The 16,589-nt window shown below is 37.6% G+C and overlaps 2 protein-coding genes across 2 annotated transcripts in view; one reads left to right on the top strand and one right to left on the bottom strand.

The window, feature by feature from the left end:
- Positions 1 to 16,109, bottom strand: part of APAF1 (apoptotic peptidase activating factor 1) — a 142,754-nt gene extending 126,645 nt beyond the window's left edge. The window contains exons 1-5 of the mRNA XM_008572720.1: positions 15,998 to 16,109; positions 13,433 to 13,611; positions 13,114 to 13,303; positions 12,259 to 12,456; positions 3,958 to 4,141 (exon numbers count right to left, since the gene is read on the bottom strand). Coding sequence (XP_008570942.1) covers positions 3,958 to 4,141; positions 12,259 to 12,456; positions 13,114 to 13,303; positions 13,433 to 13,570 — 710 coding nt within the window. The 5' untranslated portion in view covers positions 13,571 to 13,611; positions 15,998 to 16,109. The remainder of the gene's footprint in view (positions 1 to 3,957; positions 4,142 to 12,258; positions 12,457 to 13,113; positions 13,304 to 13,432; positions 13,612 to 15,997) is intronic.
- LOC103590493 (inhibitor of nuclear factor kappa-B kinase-interacting protein-like) overlaps positions 15,934 to 16,589 on the top strand; it is an 18,640-nt gene continuing 17,984 nt past the window's right edge. Inside the window, exon 1 of the mRNA XM_008572727.1 lies at positions 15,934 to 16,023. Within this exon, the coding sequence (XP_008570949.1) occupies positions 15,934 to 16,023 (90 nt within the window). The remainder of the gene's footprint in view (positions 16,024 to 16,589) is intronic.

Genomic DNA, 16,589 nt, shown 5'->3' with positions numbered 1-16,589 from the left:
ACCACATGTTCTCACTTATTGGTGGGAGCTAAAAATAAATAAATAAATTCACATGCACACATAAAAAAACCAGGGGGCAGGGGGAGAAGAAATCTTAACCACTACAACTCCTTGAAGTTGATATGACAAGCAGACAGAAAGGACACTGTTGGATGGGAGGGAGAAGAGGGAGGAGGGAGGGGGGTTTTGGTAATGGGCCACAATAATCAACCTCATTGTATATCGATAAAATAAAATTAAGAAAAAAATAATAATAATAGTGTAACGATAAAAAATAAATAAAAATAAAAACAAAAGCAAGCCAAAAAAAGAAAAAAGAAAAGAAAACATAGCATGTCTTAAAAAAAAAATACATGTTCTAAAATTATGTAAAATTCTTAAAAATCTATGTCTTATAAAATGCTATCAATCATAATCTTGGTTCAATTATAATTTTAAAATGTTATGTCTTCAAATATTTTATAAAAAATCTCTGACAGGTACAGTTTCCTGACAAACTCTGAGTTCATACCTTTAAACTAAATTTCCAAAATCCTAATAAAAAAAACTGATGGGTTTGTAAAATTACTCACCAAAGTCAAAACAACAAAAGTTAATTACATAAAACTAATACACTGATTAAAAAGAATTTGGGTTTTTACAATTCCTTTATTTTGAAACATTGCTAGTTCTCTTGATGTTTTGTTTTCCAGATTTAAAAAATATTTTAAGGTGTTAACAGCTTGCTATTATATGTGCAATTTATGAGCAAAAATGAAAACATTTACTTTTCTCTCTACTTAATCCCTCCAGGATTTTAAAACTGTTCATAAGTATTGTCATTTTATGACAATATAGTTATAAACACAAGTTCAATAAGAATCTGTTTTTCTTATAACAATACACAAAAACACTGCTTATTTTACCTAGAATTTGATTGGAATGTTATGCTTTCAGGTATGACCAAACTGCCCTACCACCACCTACCAATGGAACCACAATAGTTGGAACCTGTTAAATTGTTAATATGGGGAAGAGGGTCTTCTGTCCTTTCTCCTACAGGCACTTTGGATACCAGCAAAGGCCATTTGCCCCTATCATGTGACACCATGTGAGAACAAATCCAACTCCAGAACTCCAAAATCATGTAACTATAAATTCCTAAGGTCCAGAGGTAACATGCCTGTTTGTAATCTATGGGCTTTTCCTTTTTAGTCAGCCTTCTGTAAGTAATAATGTTTATGGGACCTATATTTTAAATCCTTCCGTTTTTGAACTACTTACTTGGGGTGATTCAGAGCCTTCTCTTTCATCTAATGATACTGCTTACACTGGAGGTCTGTTGGTCCATTACAAGTTTACAAAATCAATTGTAGTACTAATTTTACTGCTAGAAACTTTTACATTCCCTTTCAACCACAATGGTATATAAATCATATTTTTACAGCTTTTAATTGTATTATAGCTGTAAAACATCAAATATTTATTCAAACTACAAGAGTTAGTAAAAACTCTACTCTAAATAAAAAACCAATCATCCTAAACCCAGTATTTCTGCTTGTTCTCACCCCTGGATTGCTATTGGAAATGGTCTGGACTTTAATTGGGTCTCTTGCCAAATAATTTTACAAAAAATAAATTATGTTAGATAACTAATGTTACCATTGGCTAAGTTTTAATCCATATATATTTGACATCTCCCCTACACTTTAATATCTTTAATCTTAATATTTCTCATATGTTTATAGTTATGCAGGATATCACTCCAAGTGTATAACTTCTATTCCTTTTAATTCCTCCACTGCCTGGAAAGATGTACAAAAACCCTTACTTGGAGCTTTTCATTCTGATTTACATGAAAATATTCAAAACTTAATAATCAAACTTCAACAACAAATGACATAACTTCAAAAAAAGGCTCAAAAGATTACTATTAATCATTTAAACAATTTGGCCCATTGGCTTAATCCTACCCATTGATTTTCCAGTTTAAATATAAGAATTTGGATTATTGCTAAAATTAATGTCTTATGTATCTTGTTTTCTTATAGTGGTTAAACTGTTATGTTCCATGTTCCAATGGACTCGTCAAGCTGAAGTAATGCTGGCTGTTCTTCATCAGAACACCTTTGACCCCGACTCCCTCATCACTTCTGATTTTTGTAATAATAATAGAGGAGGATATGTAATGGGTTAGAAATCTTGATTTTCCTTTGATCTTAGAATAGGATTTTTAGGTAATGCATGAATGAGCCAAAAAGCTCTTGAGTAGGGGACATAAGTCCACAGATAAGTTTGGCAAAAGCCATCTAACAAAATTTAATCACTGTTTAGGGATGGGATCATGTACTTTGACTGTTTTAGGTTTGCTGGTTTGATTCCGGCTTGAATGACTATTGACTAACCTACTGATTGTTCTTTAGATATGTTAAGAAAACTGCTTGAATGTTGTTTAAATATGCTAAAGAAATTGCTGTAGGACGTATGTAAAAAAAAAAATGTTTGCTAAGATCAAGCTTTTGTTGGTGAATCATTTAAATTGCCTTACGGTGGGCCAGCCCGGTGGCGCACTTGGTAGAGTGCGGCGCTCCCACCGAGGGTTCGGATCCCATATAGAGACCGGTCCGCTCACTGGTTGAGCGCGGTCCGGGCGCGACACAGAGGGTTGCGATCCCATTGCCGGTCGCGGTACGGGTGCGACACCGAGGGTTGCGATCCCGTTACCGGTCACGAGAAAAGACAAAAAGGAAAAAAAAAAAAATTGCCTTACGGAATGTCATCTTGCTTGTTTTACTAAATGTTACCAGCCTGTATTGTTAAACTATAACCCCACCTATGTTCTCTTCCTGTAACTTCCTGGTCTGGAAAATAAATGCGGGAAGAGAACCCGAATTCGTGATTAATTTCCCAAATGAAAAGAATGCCTCTCTCTTTTTTTTTTTTTTTTTTTTTTTTTTCTTTAGCGGCTGGTCTGTATGTGGGATCCGAACCCTCGGCGGGAGCGCCGCCGCGCTTCCCAAGCAGCGCACTGTAGCAGTGCGCCACCGGGCCGGCCCAGAATGCCTCTCTCTTGAGGGTTCCAGGAGATTAACCACTTCGGGGCTTCTCACTGCTCAGAAGAGATGGGCTTTGAGTAATCTTTTGCGGCTCCATCACCCAGGGTATGAGGGGTGAAAAATCCATGGGAGGCAATGCAACAAAGACCACTTTGAGATACCATCTCACTCCAATCAGGATAGCTAATATCCAAAAGACAGAATGATAAGTGCTGGAGAGGTTGCAGTGAAAAAGGAACTCTCATACACTGTTGGCGGAGCTGCAAAATGGTGCAGCCTTTATGGAAAATGGTACGGAGGTTCCTCAAACAATTACAGATAGATCTACCATATGACCCAGCTATCCCACTGTTGGGAATATACCCACAGGAATGGAAATCATCATGCTGAAGGGATACCTGTATTCCAATGTTTACTGCAGCTCTATTTACAATAGCCAAAAGTTGGAACCCGCCCAAATGTCCATTATCTGATGACTGGATAAGGAAACTGTGGTATATCTACACATTGGAATACTACTCTGCTATAAAAAAGAACAAAATACTACAATTCACAACAACATGGATGGACTTAGAGAAAATTACATTAAGTGAAACAATTCAGGCACAGAAAGACATATACCACATGTTCTCACTTATTTGTGAAAGCTAAAAATAAATAAACAAACAAACAAACAAACAAACAATTCAGGGATGGGGGGGAGAAGACAGAATAACCACAGAAATTCCTTGAACTCTTTAAGTCAAGTGAAAAGATATGATGGGGGGGAGGGGAGAAGGGAAGAGGAACAGGTAAAGGGGCATGAAAATCAACTACAATGTATATTAAGTAAAATTAAAATTAAATAAAAAAAATTTTTTTAAATGTCAGTAGTTAAGTCTCATTGGGACTTCATAAACCAACTAAATTTGACTATCCATACCTTGGGTGTTTGCGTAGCATCAGAATGCGGAGACGGTCTTTAGCTTCTTCAATATTAAGGGGAAGCCTCTGGGGAAAACTCTGATCTATATCCAACCTTGTACAAAGATTCTGCAGTTTCATCAGAAGTCCAGATTTGTCTTGTTTCCCAACTGAAACCCATTGCACACCCCCTGGGAAATGATCTAGTGAGAAAAAGAATGATAAACTTCAGGCCTTTGAACAGTTCTCGTTTGAATGGTTTTACTGTTAGGTATCAGATTTACTCCAATCTTCAATCGCATCATATTTTCACCTTCTCTTGAATCAAGCTGTAAATTTCACAGTCTTTGTCCTATGTTATCAAAGATTAGTACACTGCACAGTTTCTCAATCTCAGCGCTCATGACTTTTTGGGCTGGATAACTCTTGTTGTAAGGGATTGTCCTGTGCATTATAGGATGTTTAATGGCCTCCCTGGCCTCTACTCACTAGACGCCAGTAGGATTCTCCCTTACCAGTAATGACAACCAAAAATGTCTCCAAACATTGTCAAATGTCCCCTAGTGGGCAAAATTGTCCCTGGTTGAAAACCACTGATGTACTGGAACACATAACTCACTCATTATGGTTTTCTTATACAGACATAAGAAATTAGGTTCAAGTCTGGCTCTCCTGCTTATTAGCTATCTAATCTTTAACAAATCACTTAACCTCAGTCTCATATGTTACACTGGAATAAGACTGTCTATTCCACTTACTTCAGAGATGCTGTGAGAAAATGATATGAAACATTCAAAATTGCTGTGTTAACTGTAAAGGATTATAATAGACAGGATTATGGATCCTGAGAGCACCTTGAAAATATTAAGCTTTGAACTAGTAAGCACTTCCAACTAAGTAAGAGTAGTCATTATTATTACTGTCATCATCATTATTGTTAATTAAGCCATAATACATATTTTTATTTACATATGTATTGAGAGCCAAAAATCATAAGTCTTCATAGACTATATATACTTATTCAGCTCCACACAGATAAAAAATATATACAAAGTACTTCAAAAGGTTCATGGAGTGCTGGTCGGTTGGCTCAGTTGGTTACAGCACTGCCTTACAGTACCAAGGTCAAGGGTTCGGTTCCCTGCCAGTCACCAAAAAAAAGGTTCATGAAAAGATCTGTATTATCTTTTAACTCTGTTTTTCCACAAACTTTCTGAAGCACACTCATTTGTATAAGAGGGGTACCTATGTGTAAAATACAGTAAACAGTAACATTAGTTCATACCAGTGGCATTAACCATAAAGATTTGTATGATATGAACATCAAAGTATAAGAAAAAGCAAAAAACAGACACAAAGATAAATGAGGTAAATTATACCAAAGGGTTATTTATTTACTGGTATTCACAAATAATTACGAACAAATCTAAATCACTATTTAAAAAACTTAATCATCCAAAAGAAAGACTTGTATATATGCACAAAGATCTACTTAGGACAGATATTTACTGAACACTATTCCAAGAGTTCTACATGTTAACTCATTTAATCCTCATAAGATACTATCAAGCAGACACTATTATTATCCTCATTTTGAAGATGAGGAAACTGAGGTATAGAATGGTTGATCATTTTGTCCAAGGTTACACAGCTAATAGAGCAGAGATGGAATTCAAACCCCCAGTGTCAATGCTTCACATCTACATTATTTTGCCTCCTCAAGGATATTCACTACAGCATTGTCTACAACAGGAAAAAGCTAGAAACAACCTGCAATGTCCACCTTAACCTACTCTCCCACTGCAAGCTTCCCAAGTCTGAGTGAGGCAGGCCCAACTGAACAAGGAAAGAACCTTACATATAAATGAAGATTGGAGTATTGAAATTACTGAAATGAGACTTTTTATAACTTGAATTGACCTGGAACCTTTGAACCTGTACAAGATCAAAGAAAGAATGAGTCCCAGGGAAGAGGTTTGAACGGACAATAAGAGAAAAGAGTATAGGTGTTTTTTCTTTTTTGTTACACCTTACAAATCCAAATACAATGGTTACATTTACTAAATAAACCTGGTGTAGTAGTCTGTTTTGTGTTGCTATCACAGAATACCTGAGACTGGATAAACTATAAAGAACAGAGGTTTATTTGGCTTACAGTTTCTGAGGTTGAGAAGTCCAAAGTCCATCTGGTGGTGGCAACAGCAACCCAGGGGTCTTACATTGCAAGATGGTGGAAGCAGAGAGAGCAGAGAGAAAGAGACTCTCTTCTCTCTTCTTTTAAATCCCTTAGAACCATGGCCATGACCACCATTTTTAATCCATTCACTACTGCAGGGTCCTACAACCCAATCACCTCTTCAAATCTCCACCTTTCAATTACCATAATAGGATTTCCCACCCTCTTAACAGTCATAGTGGGGGCTAAGTTTCTAATACACAAAACTTAGGGTACACAATTCAAGCTTCAGAGAGTTTTGGGGGGGACACAATTCAATCCACTACACCTAGTAAAACTGCCAATGTTTATGATCGTGAATTTAAATTGGATGATTTTCAGTTGGGTGATTTTCCGCAGAAAAGAGGAAGTAAGTAATAGTCTGGATGAAGCCATAGGGAGCAAGAAGGAACACCTAACTCCACAGGCTAGCACAGAGAAAAACAAATCAGGTTTCAACCAAGATAAAGAGACAACTAAAGAATCAAGAGTATATGTTAAGAGTGACTGTATGACGGACAATAAAATCTAGGCCCAAGTCTGGGGGCGGGGTACTAATAGGATAAATAGTGAGTATATTATGGAATCAACGGATGAGAAGTCTTGGCAGTCTAACTATAACAACACACTTGAAGAATAGACTGGAGGTGGAGGTGGAAAAAGAGTAGAATAGAATGTTAACATCAAGATTTCAAAAGTGCTATAGTTCTAATAGGACAAGGATCATAGTCCAGCTTGTGATCGGGAAAACACAGGGCTGAAGGGGAGTGAAGAAAATGGTCATAGAGACAAAGAGGTCAAGGAACTGAGAGGCCAAGGTTTTGGATGATTCATCTATATAGATATCAAAATCACTAAGACTGCCACTAAAAAGAAGAGAATAAGAGAAAAATTATAAGCTAAGAATTCCAATCATCAGTGAATGAGAGGGTGGCTATACCACTGGGAAAGATTAGAGAAATGAATCTCAAAGAAATTCGCTGGAGAAGGAAGTATTAATGATCTGGATGAGGCAACAGAAAGTAAGGGCAACACTCACCCATTTCCTGGTGCTAACATATGTGGGATATAAAGGAAAAAAGTTGCCACAGTACTGAGGAAAGCTATGGAGACAGCGGTATCCTCAGGAAACTGCCCAGTTTCAGGTAAGGCAAGAAGGCGAACATTCTAAGAATAGGTTGATGATGTAGAATAGTTTCCTGATCACAGAAGAGGTGGTCTAGAGGGTATGGCAAAAAATCATGGGAATGAGAGGAAAGGACATAGATCAGGATTCGGCAAGGTACTGAGTAGATAACAAATGACCAGGAAACAGAGAGCTCTGCAGTAACAGAGGTAGAGACAGGGCTATGAAGCCTAGGTTTGATTATCAGCGCCACTGTCTTAGAAAAAGGTAGACAAGTCCTACTGCTTTACTCCTAAAGCTTCCTGAAGTTCACTCAGGCCTCCCTCAGTGTACATCAAGGTTATGAAACAGCAAATCCCTGAGGCTTCACTTAATGTTATAGCTGTGTTCTGTATGTGTAAGTATTTGTAGATGCACAGAAACATTTGAAAAAATTCACTCCAAACTTAACCAAGATCATCTCTGGGCTAGACTTTAGAATTAGGAGAAAGGAATGAAGAATGGAGAAGAAAACTTTTACCTCTTTTTAAATGAAAATACTACTTTTGAAATAGTTAAACAAACAAAAATGTTGTAAACTACCGATTGTCCTAACTTTTTTTTTTTTAGTTTCTGTTATTTAAAATTTTTAAAAATCAGGCTGGCCAGTTAGTTCAGTTGGTTAAAGCATGGTATTATAACACCAAGGTCAAGGGTTCAGATCCCTGTACTGGCCAGCTGCCGCCCCCCCACCCCACCCAAAAAGTTAAAAATCACCCCAGAATTAAATATAAAAGAAAGTAGAAAAAGAAAGTATCCTGAAATAGCAGTCTAATAAACTCTCGCATTTTAATTTAAGTACCTAGTATCTAGGTCAAAGGTCTTTCTCTCCTAAATTTAAAACTAAAAAATTAGGGCATTATAAACACATGCAGGAAAAAACTAAAACACTAGCAGCTTTAAGAAGAAAGTCAGACAAACCAACCAAATGACCACCTAATCTGAAAATCTACCAGCACAATACAACATTTAAACACTAAACCATTAATCCCACATTTCAGAAAGAAGCTAAACATCTTGACTATAGGCACAAGAGGGAGCAATTTAGCCTTGAATGAGGCTGTACTTGTAATTCCAAGAAACTTACTCAGAGAAAAATTGCCTTTATTCAGAGAAAACTAACCCCATTCTACTTTCACATGGGGTTTATCCTGGTAGCAACTAATAATCTAACAGCATCAAGGAAATCTTGGGAAGGACAGAAACAAATAGGTGGACAGCCTATAGAGAAAGCTTCCACGCTTTAAAAACTCAGTATATGAATACAATAGTGTAAATGGTTTAAAGTTATATCAACTCTTCACAATTTCCCTACAAATAAGAAAAAAATAAAGAGTTGAATTTTCAAAAGAAAGTTGGGTTACTTAGAAAGGTATAGGCATACATAGTTAAGAACTTAATATTCTTTAATTTGTACCAACCACCACTGTAAGAAGAAACTTCCATAGGAACCAGTTTCAGTAACCCTTACATTACCTTCATTTTTAAGAGAAAAGGTTTTATACTACAATTAAATGGTTAAAATCTAATATTCCTATATTTGAGAATGGAAATGAACTCCAGAGATTAAAATTTATCTTTGAGACAGCATCTACTCTTGAACTAGTACACAAAGGCATTCTCCAAAAAGATTAAAGAGCTAAATACCTATGATAAGACTATAATAAGACTACTTAAGCAAAATTCAAGAAGCACAAATTAGAAGGCAAAAAAATTTATTAATGTGACTACATCAGAATTAAAGATTTTTCTCCTATTAAGAACATCCAGGATAAAGTTAAAATAAATGACAAATTGAGATAAGGTTTTTACAAAGCCTAAACCCAACAAAGTCTAGTATCTAGAATAATCAAGAAACTCCTAAAAAGCAACAAGAAAAAGATATAAATTCCAATGGAAAAACAGACAAATGATATAAACAAAATCTATAAGAATGGAAACCCAAAAGGCTAACAAACTTATGAAGAAATGTTCAAACTTGAGTTTATGCAAATTAAAAGATAATCACTTTACACTAGCTGGCCTGACAAAAATAAGCTGGATCGCACCAATTGTCACTGGGAAAGTGATGATATATGAGCCCCCATAACCCTGCAGGTGGAAATGCATATACTAGAGGGCAATCAAATTTGGTATTTGTATATCCTATAATTCAGCAATTCTGCTCCTAAGCTACATACACTCAAGAAATTTTCAGTCTTGTAAAAGTTCCGCCCAATTTTGCTGGAGCAGCAGAGTTGGAGACAATCTATTTACAAGTGGAATAAACAGTAAAATACATTGGGTGCACTGAGTAGCAATCAGGTGTAACAAATAAGATGCATACATAGGAACAAGGATAAATTTTAAAAACATAGTGTCATGGGAGATAAAAAACACAATAAAATAACACCATAACATTTGTGCAAATTTAAAATATTTGCAAATATATACATTTTACAAGAACACATAAATTACACAGACATTTACAAAGAACACATATTAAATATATTTGAGGGATTGTCTATGAGGACAGGAAAGGAAATAAGAAATTTTGAAAAGGAAATAAATACAGTAAAAAGCTAAACCTTGTGCAGACCTAGTAAGATAGTGAGCCATGAACTAAAGAATATGATTAACTCAATCCTCTGAACTCAAGATACCACAAAAGCATATGAGAGATATGAACTAAGCTCACATGTACTAAACAGTTGCTAGTACCTCTGGGATTTTCTCAAAACAAAGTGGTTAAAATCTGTTCCAAGATAATGGTATACAATATAACTCCTGAGTAATTCCATAAAACTGTTGGCCAATTTTAATCCCTAAAATTCAAAATTCATCACAATAATGTAGTAAAATTTTAATGGGGGAGGACATTCTTTTAATCCTGTAAATTAGTATATTATAAATATATCTTTTAAAGAAAGTTCATCACAATATTGAAAGGAAAATTCATTTCTTCCCACTAAAGGAATTTAAGCTAATTTTACCCTGACATATCCTCAGTGATATCCTCAGTGATCAACTTCGTAGTAGAGGTTTAAAAAAAATCCCTGGCTCTGAAACTTGCAAAGAGCTAAGTCCAAGGAAACTCCCCTGTAATGACAGAGGAAAAAAACCAAGGGTTAGGAATTGGGCATCCTCTGACAAGAGTATAATCAACACTGCTAACAAAGGCTATGATGTATAAACAAAAGCCATGTGGGTATAATAGATGTGTCCTAGCCTCTCTCTTCCTCAGTCTTTTAGAGGCTTCCTACTTATTCATTTTGTTATCTAATCTGTCTTAACTGCTGATTATGTCTTGTATACATAAAAAAATTAACTGCTAGAAGTCAGGAGCTGTCTTCGAATTCCATTAGAAGTGTTATGCAGACAGAACTCACTAATAAACGGAGGCAGCCAAAGATTGATGGAGCTGTATATACAATTATTCCCGATGAATACCTTAAGAACCTACCAGACTCACTAAAAGTCAGTGGTACACCTGCCAAACATGTCTTAAACCCTCTTCCGCCCAGTAAGCCCTTCCCTACTCCAGTAATCACCTTCCACCCTTCCCACTTTCCCTACTCTCCCATCCCACCCTAGTCTACCTGAAAACTTTTCTTCTTTCTCCAAAATCCAGCTAAAATGTCATCTCATTCAGGAAGCCTGTCCTGTCCATCCCTCTTCCTCCAGAGTTAACATTCCCTTTGTTCCAACTTTTGCTTCTACTGTCATCATAATTTGTTTATATGTCTTCTTATCCTACTAGATTATGACTAAATTCCTTAAATGCACAGACTGTGCCTTCCTTCTGGATCCCCAGTGCCCAAAACAGTGCCATACTCATAGGAGGCTTTCAAACATTTACAGAATACATGAATACGTCAGGCAACAAATGTCAGTCACCGATGTCAAATGAATCTATAAAGCCTTCCTGCAAAACCCATTGGTTCCTACAGTCAACTCCCAATTTTTCTTCTTGGGTTTTACACACAAGGTAGACAAGTTACTAAAGATTTTTATTTTAAAAAATAAGCAACTGATAGAATTAATTATAGAAAAGGAATTAACAGTTCAAACTAATATAGGATGCCAAATACATGGGAGAATCGTCCACTGGCAGAGTAATTAATGGAACTGAATTTCCAAGAATCTCTTTCTCTATAGCACTCTTTGCCAAAATAGAGACTCACACGAAAGGAAGGTATAAGTCTAGTCCTGCCTGAAAGGCAGGATATAAGCTGGACAGCCTTTCAAGTTTTGTTGTTGTTTTTTTTAACCCCACAATCCCCTCAATTGTTAACACTCAAGGGAACTAGCTTCACTACCATGATAAGAGGTGCAATCTGATACCTTCATGAACATTTAATGGCCTGGCTAGCCAAGCCTCATTGTGACAGGTGAGGCAGAAAATAAATTCCAAATTTAATCATGCCTGTGGCAGGAAGAATAATGGCTCTCCAAAGATGTCCACATCCTAATTACAGAATTCATAAATATATTACCTCACATGTCAAAAAGGACTTTGCAGATTCAATTAAATTAAAGATTTTGAGATGAGGATTATCACATGAGCCCAATGTAATCACAAGGGTCCTTGTAAGAGGGAGGCAAGAAGGTCAGAATCAGAAAAAGAGATGTGAGACAGAAGCAAAATCAGAGAGAGAGATTTGAAGATGCTATGCACTGCCAGCTTTAAAAACAGAGAAAGGGACCATGAGTCAAGAAATGCAGGCCCACTCTAGAAGCTGAAAATTCAAGGAAAAGAATTCTCCCTAGAGCTTCCAAAAGGAACTCAGCCCTGCTGACATCTTTATTTTAGCCTTCTAAAAACCTCCAGAACCATAAGATAATAAATTTGTGTTGTTTTAAGCCACTAAATTTGTGGTAATTTATTACAGCAGCAACAGGAAGCTAATACAATGCCTAAGAATATCCTTAGCCAGTAACACACAGTGATCAAAACTTACCTTCTAAGATGTTATGATCTCGAACTGCTTCTGCAGCTAATACAGTCTTCCCACAGCCTGCCATTCCATATATGGTGACCCATCCCGGTTCACCATTCAATTTGGCGAGCTTCTGTTGAATTGTGTCCACCAGCTCCTCCCTGTTAACAAAAACTACTGGCCTCTGTGGTACTCCACCTTCACACAGGACTGTCCTTACTGAAATCCAAAACAAAACAAGCATAAACAATAGAATTTTGAAATGGTTACTCAAGTTATACAATAAAAACCAAAGAGAACAAGGCTAAGGCCTGAGCCTCAGAATTTTATGGACAGCATATTAACTTCAACTTTCTGATTTCTCAGAACACAGAGAACAAAAGCAAACATATATTCTTCAAGATGACTACAGACAAAGGAAATCTCCATCTATCCTTGCTCTTACCCTATTATTTCCTGACTCTCTAGTCTCTTTCTCACTTACTTTAGAATAGATAGAAGAGGGTAAAGGGAAGAATGTTTATGAAAGTCTTTTCAAGAACATAGATTTCTAAAGATTCTTATTCTTTCCTTTAAACTCTATAAACACACAGAACTGCAAAATAACTTAAATATAGGCCTATAAATTGCCTTATTCTAAAAATTAGGGTATACATATTATCATCTCAGCAATAAATAGGCAGGAAGAAAATGTGAAAATTAACATGGATGCAAATAAGAAATACTTAAATTGAAAACATCACTACAATTTTTTCACACACATTTTTCAGTGAACTGATCACACTCTCTTCAGAAGATTACGTCTACAATAAGAAAAACCTGCAGCAATGTAGCCAGTGTGACAGCAAAGAGACAGAAGGTATCGCAGATACAAACCATTTGAAATTACTCCACCACCTGAATCTTTGTGACTGGAGGAAGAGACAACTGGAATGCCATCATGGAGAAGGGCAGCAAGATCGTTATATCCTTCTTCTTGCAGAGCTTTACAGAATGATATGTAGGAATGATTATCTTTTTTAAGTATGATTTTAATTAACATAGCTGCTCGTTGCTGTTGAGTAGGCTAAAAAAAAAAATTAAGTAGTTTAGTGCACAACAATGAATATGTTTACAACATAAATTAGTGGAGAACGGTACAAGTTCTAATATCCTAAATTTTTAAGAGAACACAGACTACCTCGGAGGGTTTTACCTCGTTTTTTACTTTTTCCTCCTCCAATACTGTTAAAACTCCATCAGTAATCATGTAATCCATGATGTAGGATGTCTTGATGTCCTTTTCCAGAGCTTCCTTATGTTGAAGCAAACAATTTCGAGCTCTTGCATCCATCCTCCCTCAAATTTTTCTCTCTCTGAGCTGTCAACCATGAACTACAGGCAAAACACCAAAATATCTGTCACAACAATAAACATGTGAAAAGACTTGTAACCTCACTGGCAATCAAGAAACGTGAACAAGATTTTTTTTGCAAAAGATTTTTTTAAATGGACAAAACCCAATGCTTTGAAAGGTGTGAGAAAAATTATACACTACTTGGGAAGAGTACAAAATAAATGCAACTTCTGTGGAAGAAGTATAAGATACAGAAGTGTTTAAAATAAGCATTCTAGCTGGGCTGTTAGCTCAGTTGGCTAGAGCATGGTGCTAATAACACCAAAGTCTGGGGTTCTATCCCTGCACTGGTCAGCAAAAAAATAAGTTAAATTAAATTTTAATTTATTAATTAAACTGAGTAAACTGAGTAAATCCCTCTGCTAGGAATTTACCTCAAGGAGACATTCACATATGTATGCAAAAATATTCACAGAACGAATTAACAGAGTATTTAGGTGAGAAAAGAATGAACACAACCTAAATGTTCACTATTCTGAATATGGATTTAAAAAATGTAGGTACATATATAAAATAGAATATTATGCAGCCACTTAAAATTATAAGATACCTGTCTCTATTTACTGACATGGAAAGATGTTCATGAAACACTGCTGACTGAAAAAATAAAACTATGATCCCATATATAAACACATGTGTTGGTATCATATAAATATATAGGGAGATGTTTAGAAGTCTGTTCATCAAAGTGTTTGGGTTACTTGTGAGTAGCAAGATTTGAGATTTTCCCCCCTTTTCTTTTTTGTACTTGTCTATATTGTCTTAATTTTTTTCAATACATATTATCATTTTTTACAATAAAAATACTTCCATTTTGGGCCGGCCCGGTGGCGCACTGCTACAGTGCGCTGCTTGAGAGTGCGGCGGCGCTCCCGCCGAGGGTTCGGATCCCACATACAGACCGGTTCCTGCTCACTGGCTGAGCGAGGTGCGGGCGCAGCACCTATGGTTGCGATAAAACCAGAGGGTTGCGATCCGTTGCCGGACACGAAAAAAGACAAAAAGGAAAAAAAAAAAAAACTTCCATTTTCAAACTAAGATTTTATAAAACAGTGTTCATATTGAAGTTTTAATGTTGAAAAACTTCTTGTTTTGTTCATACAACACAAGCCTGAATTGCTGGTATTTTTAGTTTTCACTCAAGGTGTCAGCTCTAGGTCTTCATTGGTAAACACATTTCTCACAAAGAAACAAGAAATACCTTCTGATGTCATTTCTTGGATTAAGAGGAAACAGAAAAACTAATATTCTTTATAGTAAAACACTTCAAGTTTCCACGACCTTTATTTCAAATACAATGCAAATTTTTCCATGGGTACTAAGACTAGTTCAGAATAATTGCAAGTTTTTAAAACATTAGCAGAACTCCACCCAATGGATTACAGTGGAAGAGTGTCTAAATGTGTTTATTAATTTATTCATTAAATACACATTTGAGCCCCTGCTATGTGCCAGGCACTGAGACTACAGAGAAGATGAAGTCATATTCTTAAAGGAATACACTGTCCAGTAGAAGAAAAAGAAAGAAAGAATTTGAATATGAATGTCCTAAGTGCAAAATAGAAATAAGCACAATTAATTTACAGAACACAGAAGAGGGGCAATAATCATCAAGCTTCGACGATGACCATATTTTTGAAAAGCCACCAAATGTAGAACTTCCAAAAATAGAGCATTTGCCTATGCTGAGCAAGGTTCACAAAATGCCCAGTACTGGCATAAAACCAATCGATAACAGAAAAAATTATGATTAGAATAAATGTTATCACATTTTTAAGTGTCGATCTCTTAATTTAAACATAAAACGTTCCTCAATTTGTAGAAATGAAATTCAATTTGACAAAACAAAAACGAATTTAAGTTATGTCCAATTGCTAAGCGAATGAATAGATACTCTTAGGCGATCTGAAACTAACTTCCAATTTTACCTCTGCACAAATTGAAATATGCTGAACAAATTCTCAGTAGTGTCCCACGTTTTATAACCACATCAAAATGGAAAGGCAAAACTCTTCATAGATGTCAAATACAAAGTAAAGGCTAAGTTCATCCAGGAAAATCTTAACAATTTACCAGTTCCTCATCAGAAAATTTCTCTTCCTGGTAGCGGGGCAGGGCCCCAATCTTCAGACCCTGAAATCTGCTCCTCCAAAGAACCTGGCCGAAGGAGAAAAGCGAGGAGGTAAACTTACCCAAACCTTAGCACCTTGGCTTTAACGGGAAGAGCAGCCCTGCGGCGAAGGACTGGGGAAATCAAGGCCAGCTGCGGGGGAACGGCAACAGGAGGCTCTCGACGGGAAATGCAGGGCGCAGGGCATTTACCCTGTGCCCCGGGGCAGGGCCGGGCCTTCACAGGTGCCTCACCTGGGTCTCAGCAGCCCCGGGGCGCAGTAAGATCCCCAGGGATCTCCGAGGGGCGGAGAGGTGGGCGTCACCTCCACAGCTGGACCCCACAGTCCCGGGGCGCCGAGGGGAGCCTGGCCCACGGGCGGCCCTTCGGTGGACACAAAGGGAGGAGGGCCACTTGGCCTGTCGCTCCTTCCCTCCGGCGGCAGCTGCAGTCTGGCGAGAGCCTAGTGCCACTCTGGACGCCGCCGCGGCTACTTCAAGTCTTCGCGGGTCGCTGACGGCCCAGACTCCTCACCTCCGGCCCCCTCAACCCCGCTGTCCAGGGATAAAGCCTTTATGTCCGCTCATTACCTCCTCCACCCCTTCTCAGGGCCCGGGAGTCAAAACCCGCCGGGCCCGCCCAGCCAGGACAGCGCGCGGCCGAGCAGGCAAAGAAACACGCCCGGAGCTCCTCTGGCGGACGCAGCCGCGCACGCTCCCACCTCACCTTATTCCCGCACGCGCACGCTCCCTCCTCACCTTATTCCCGCACGCGCACGCTCCCTCCTCACCTTATTCCCGCACGCGCACGCTCCCTCCTCACCTTATTCCCGCACGCGCACGCTCC

This window comes from Galeopterus variegatus, unplaced genomic scaffold (genome assembly GCF_000696425.1).
Source record: "Galeopterus variegatus unplaced genomic scaffold, G_variegatus-3.0.2 Scaffold827, whole genome shotgun sequence".
Taxonomy (NCBI): domain Eukaryota; kingdom Metazoa; phylum Chordata; class Mammalia; order Dermoptera; family Cynocephalidae; genus Galeopterus; species Galeopterus variegatus.
Note: the sequence above shows the minus strand (reverse complement) of the source record. Positions and strands in the feature narration are given on the sequence as shown.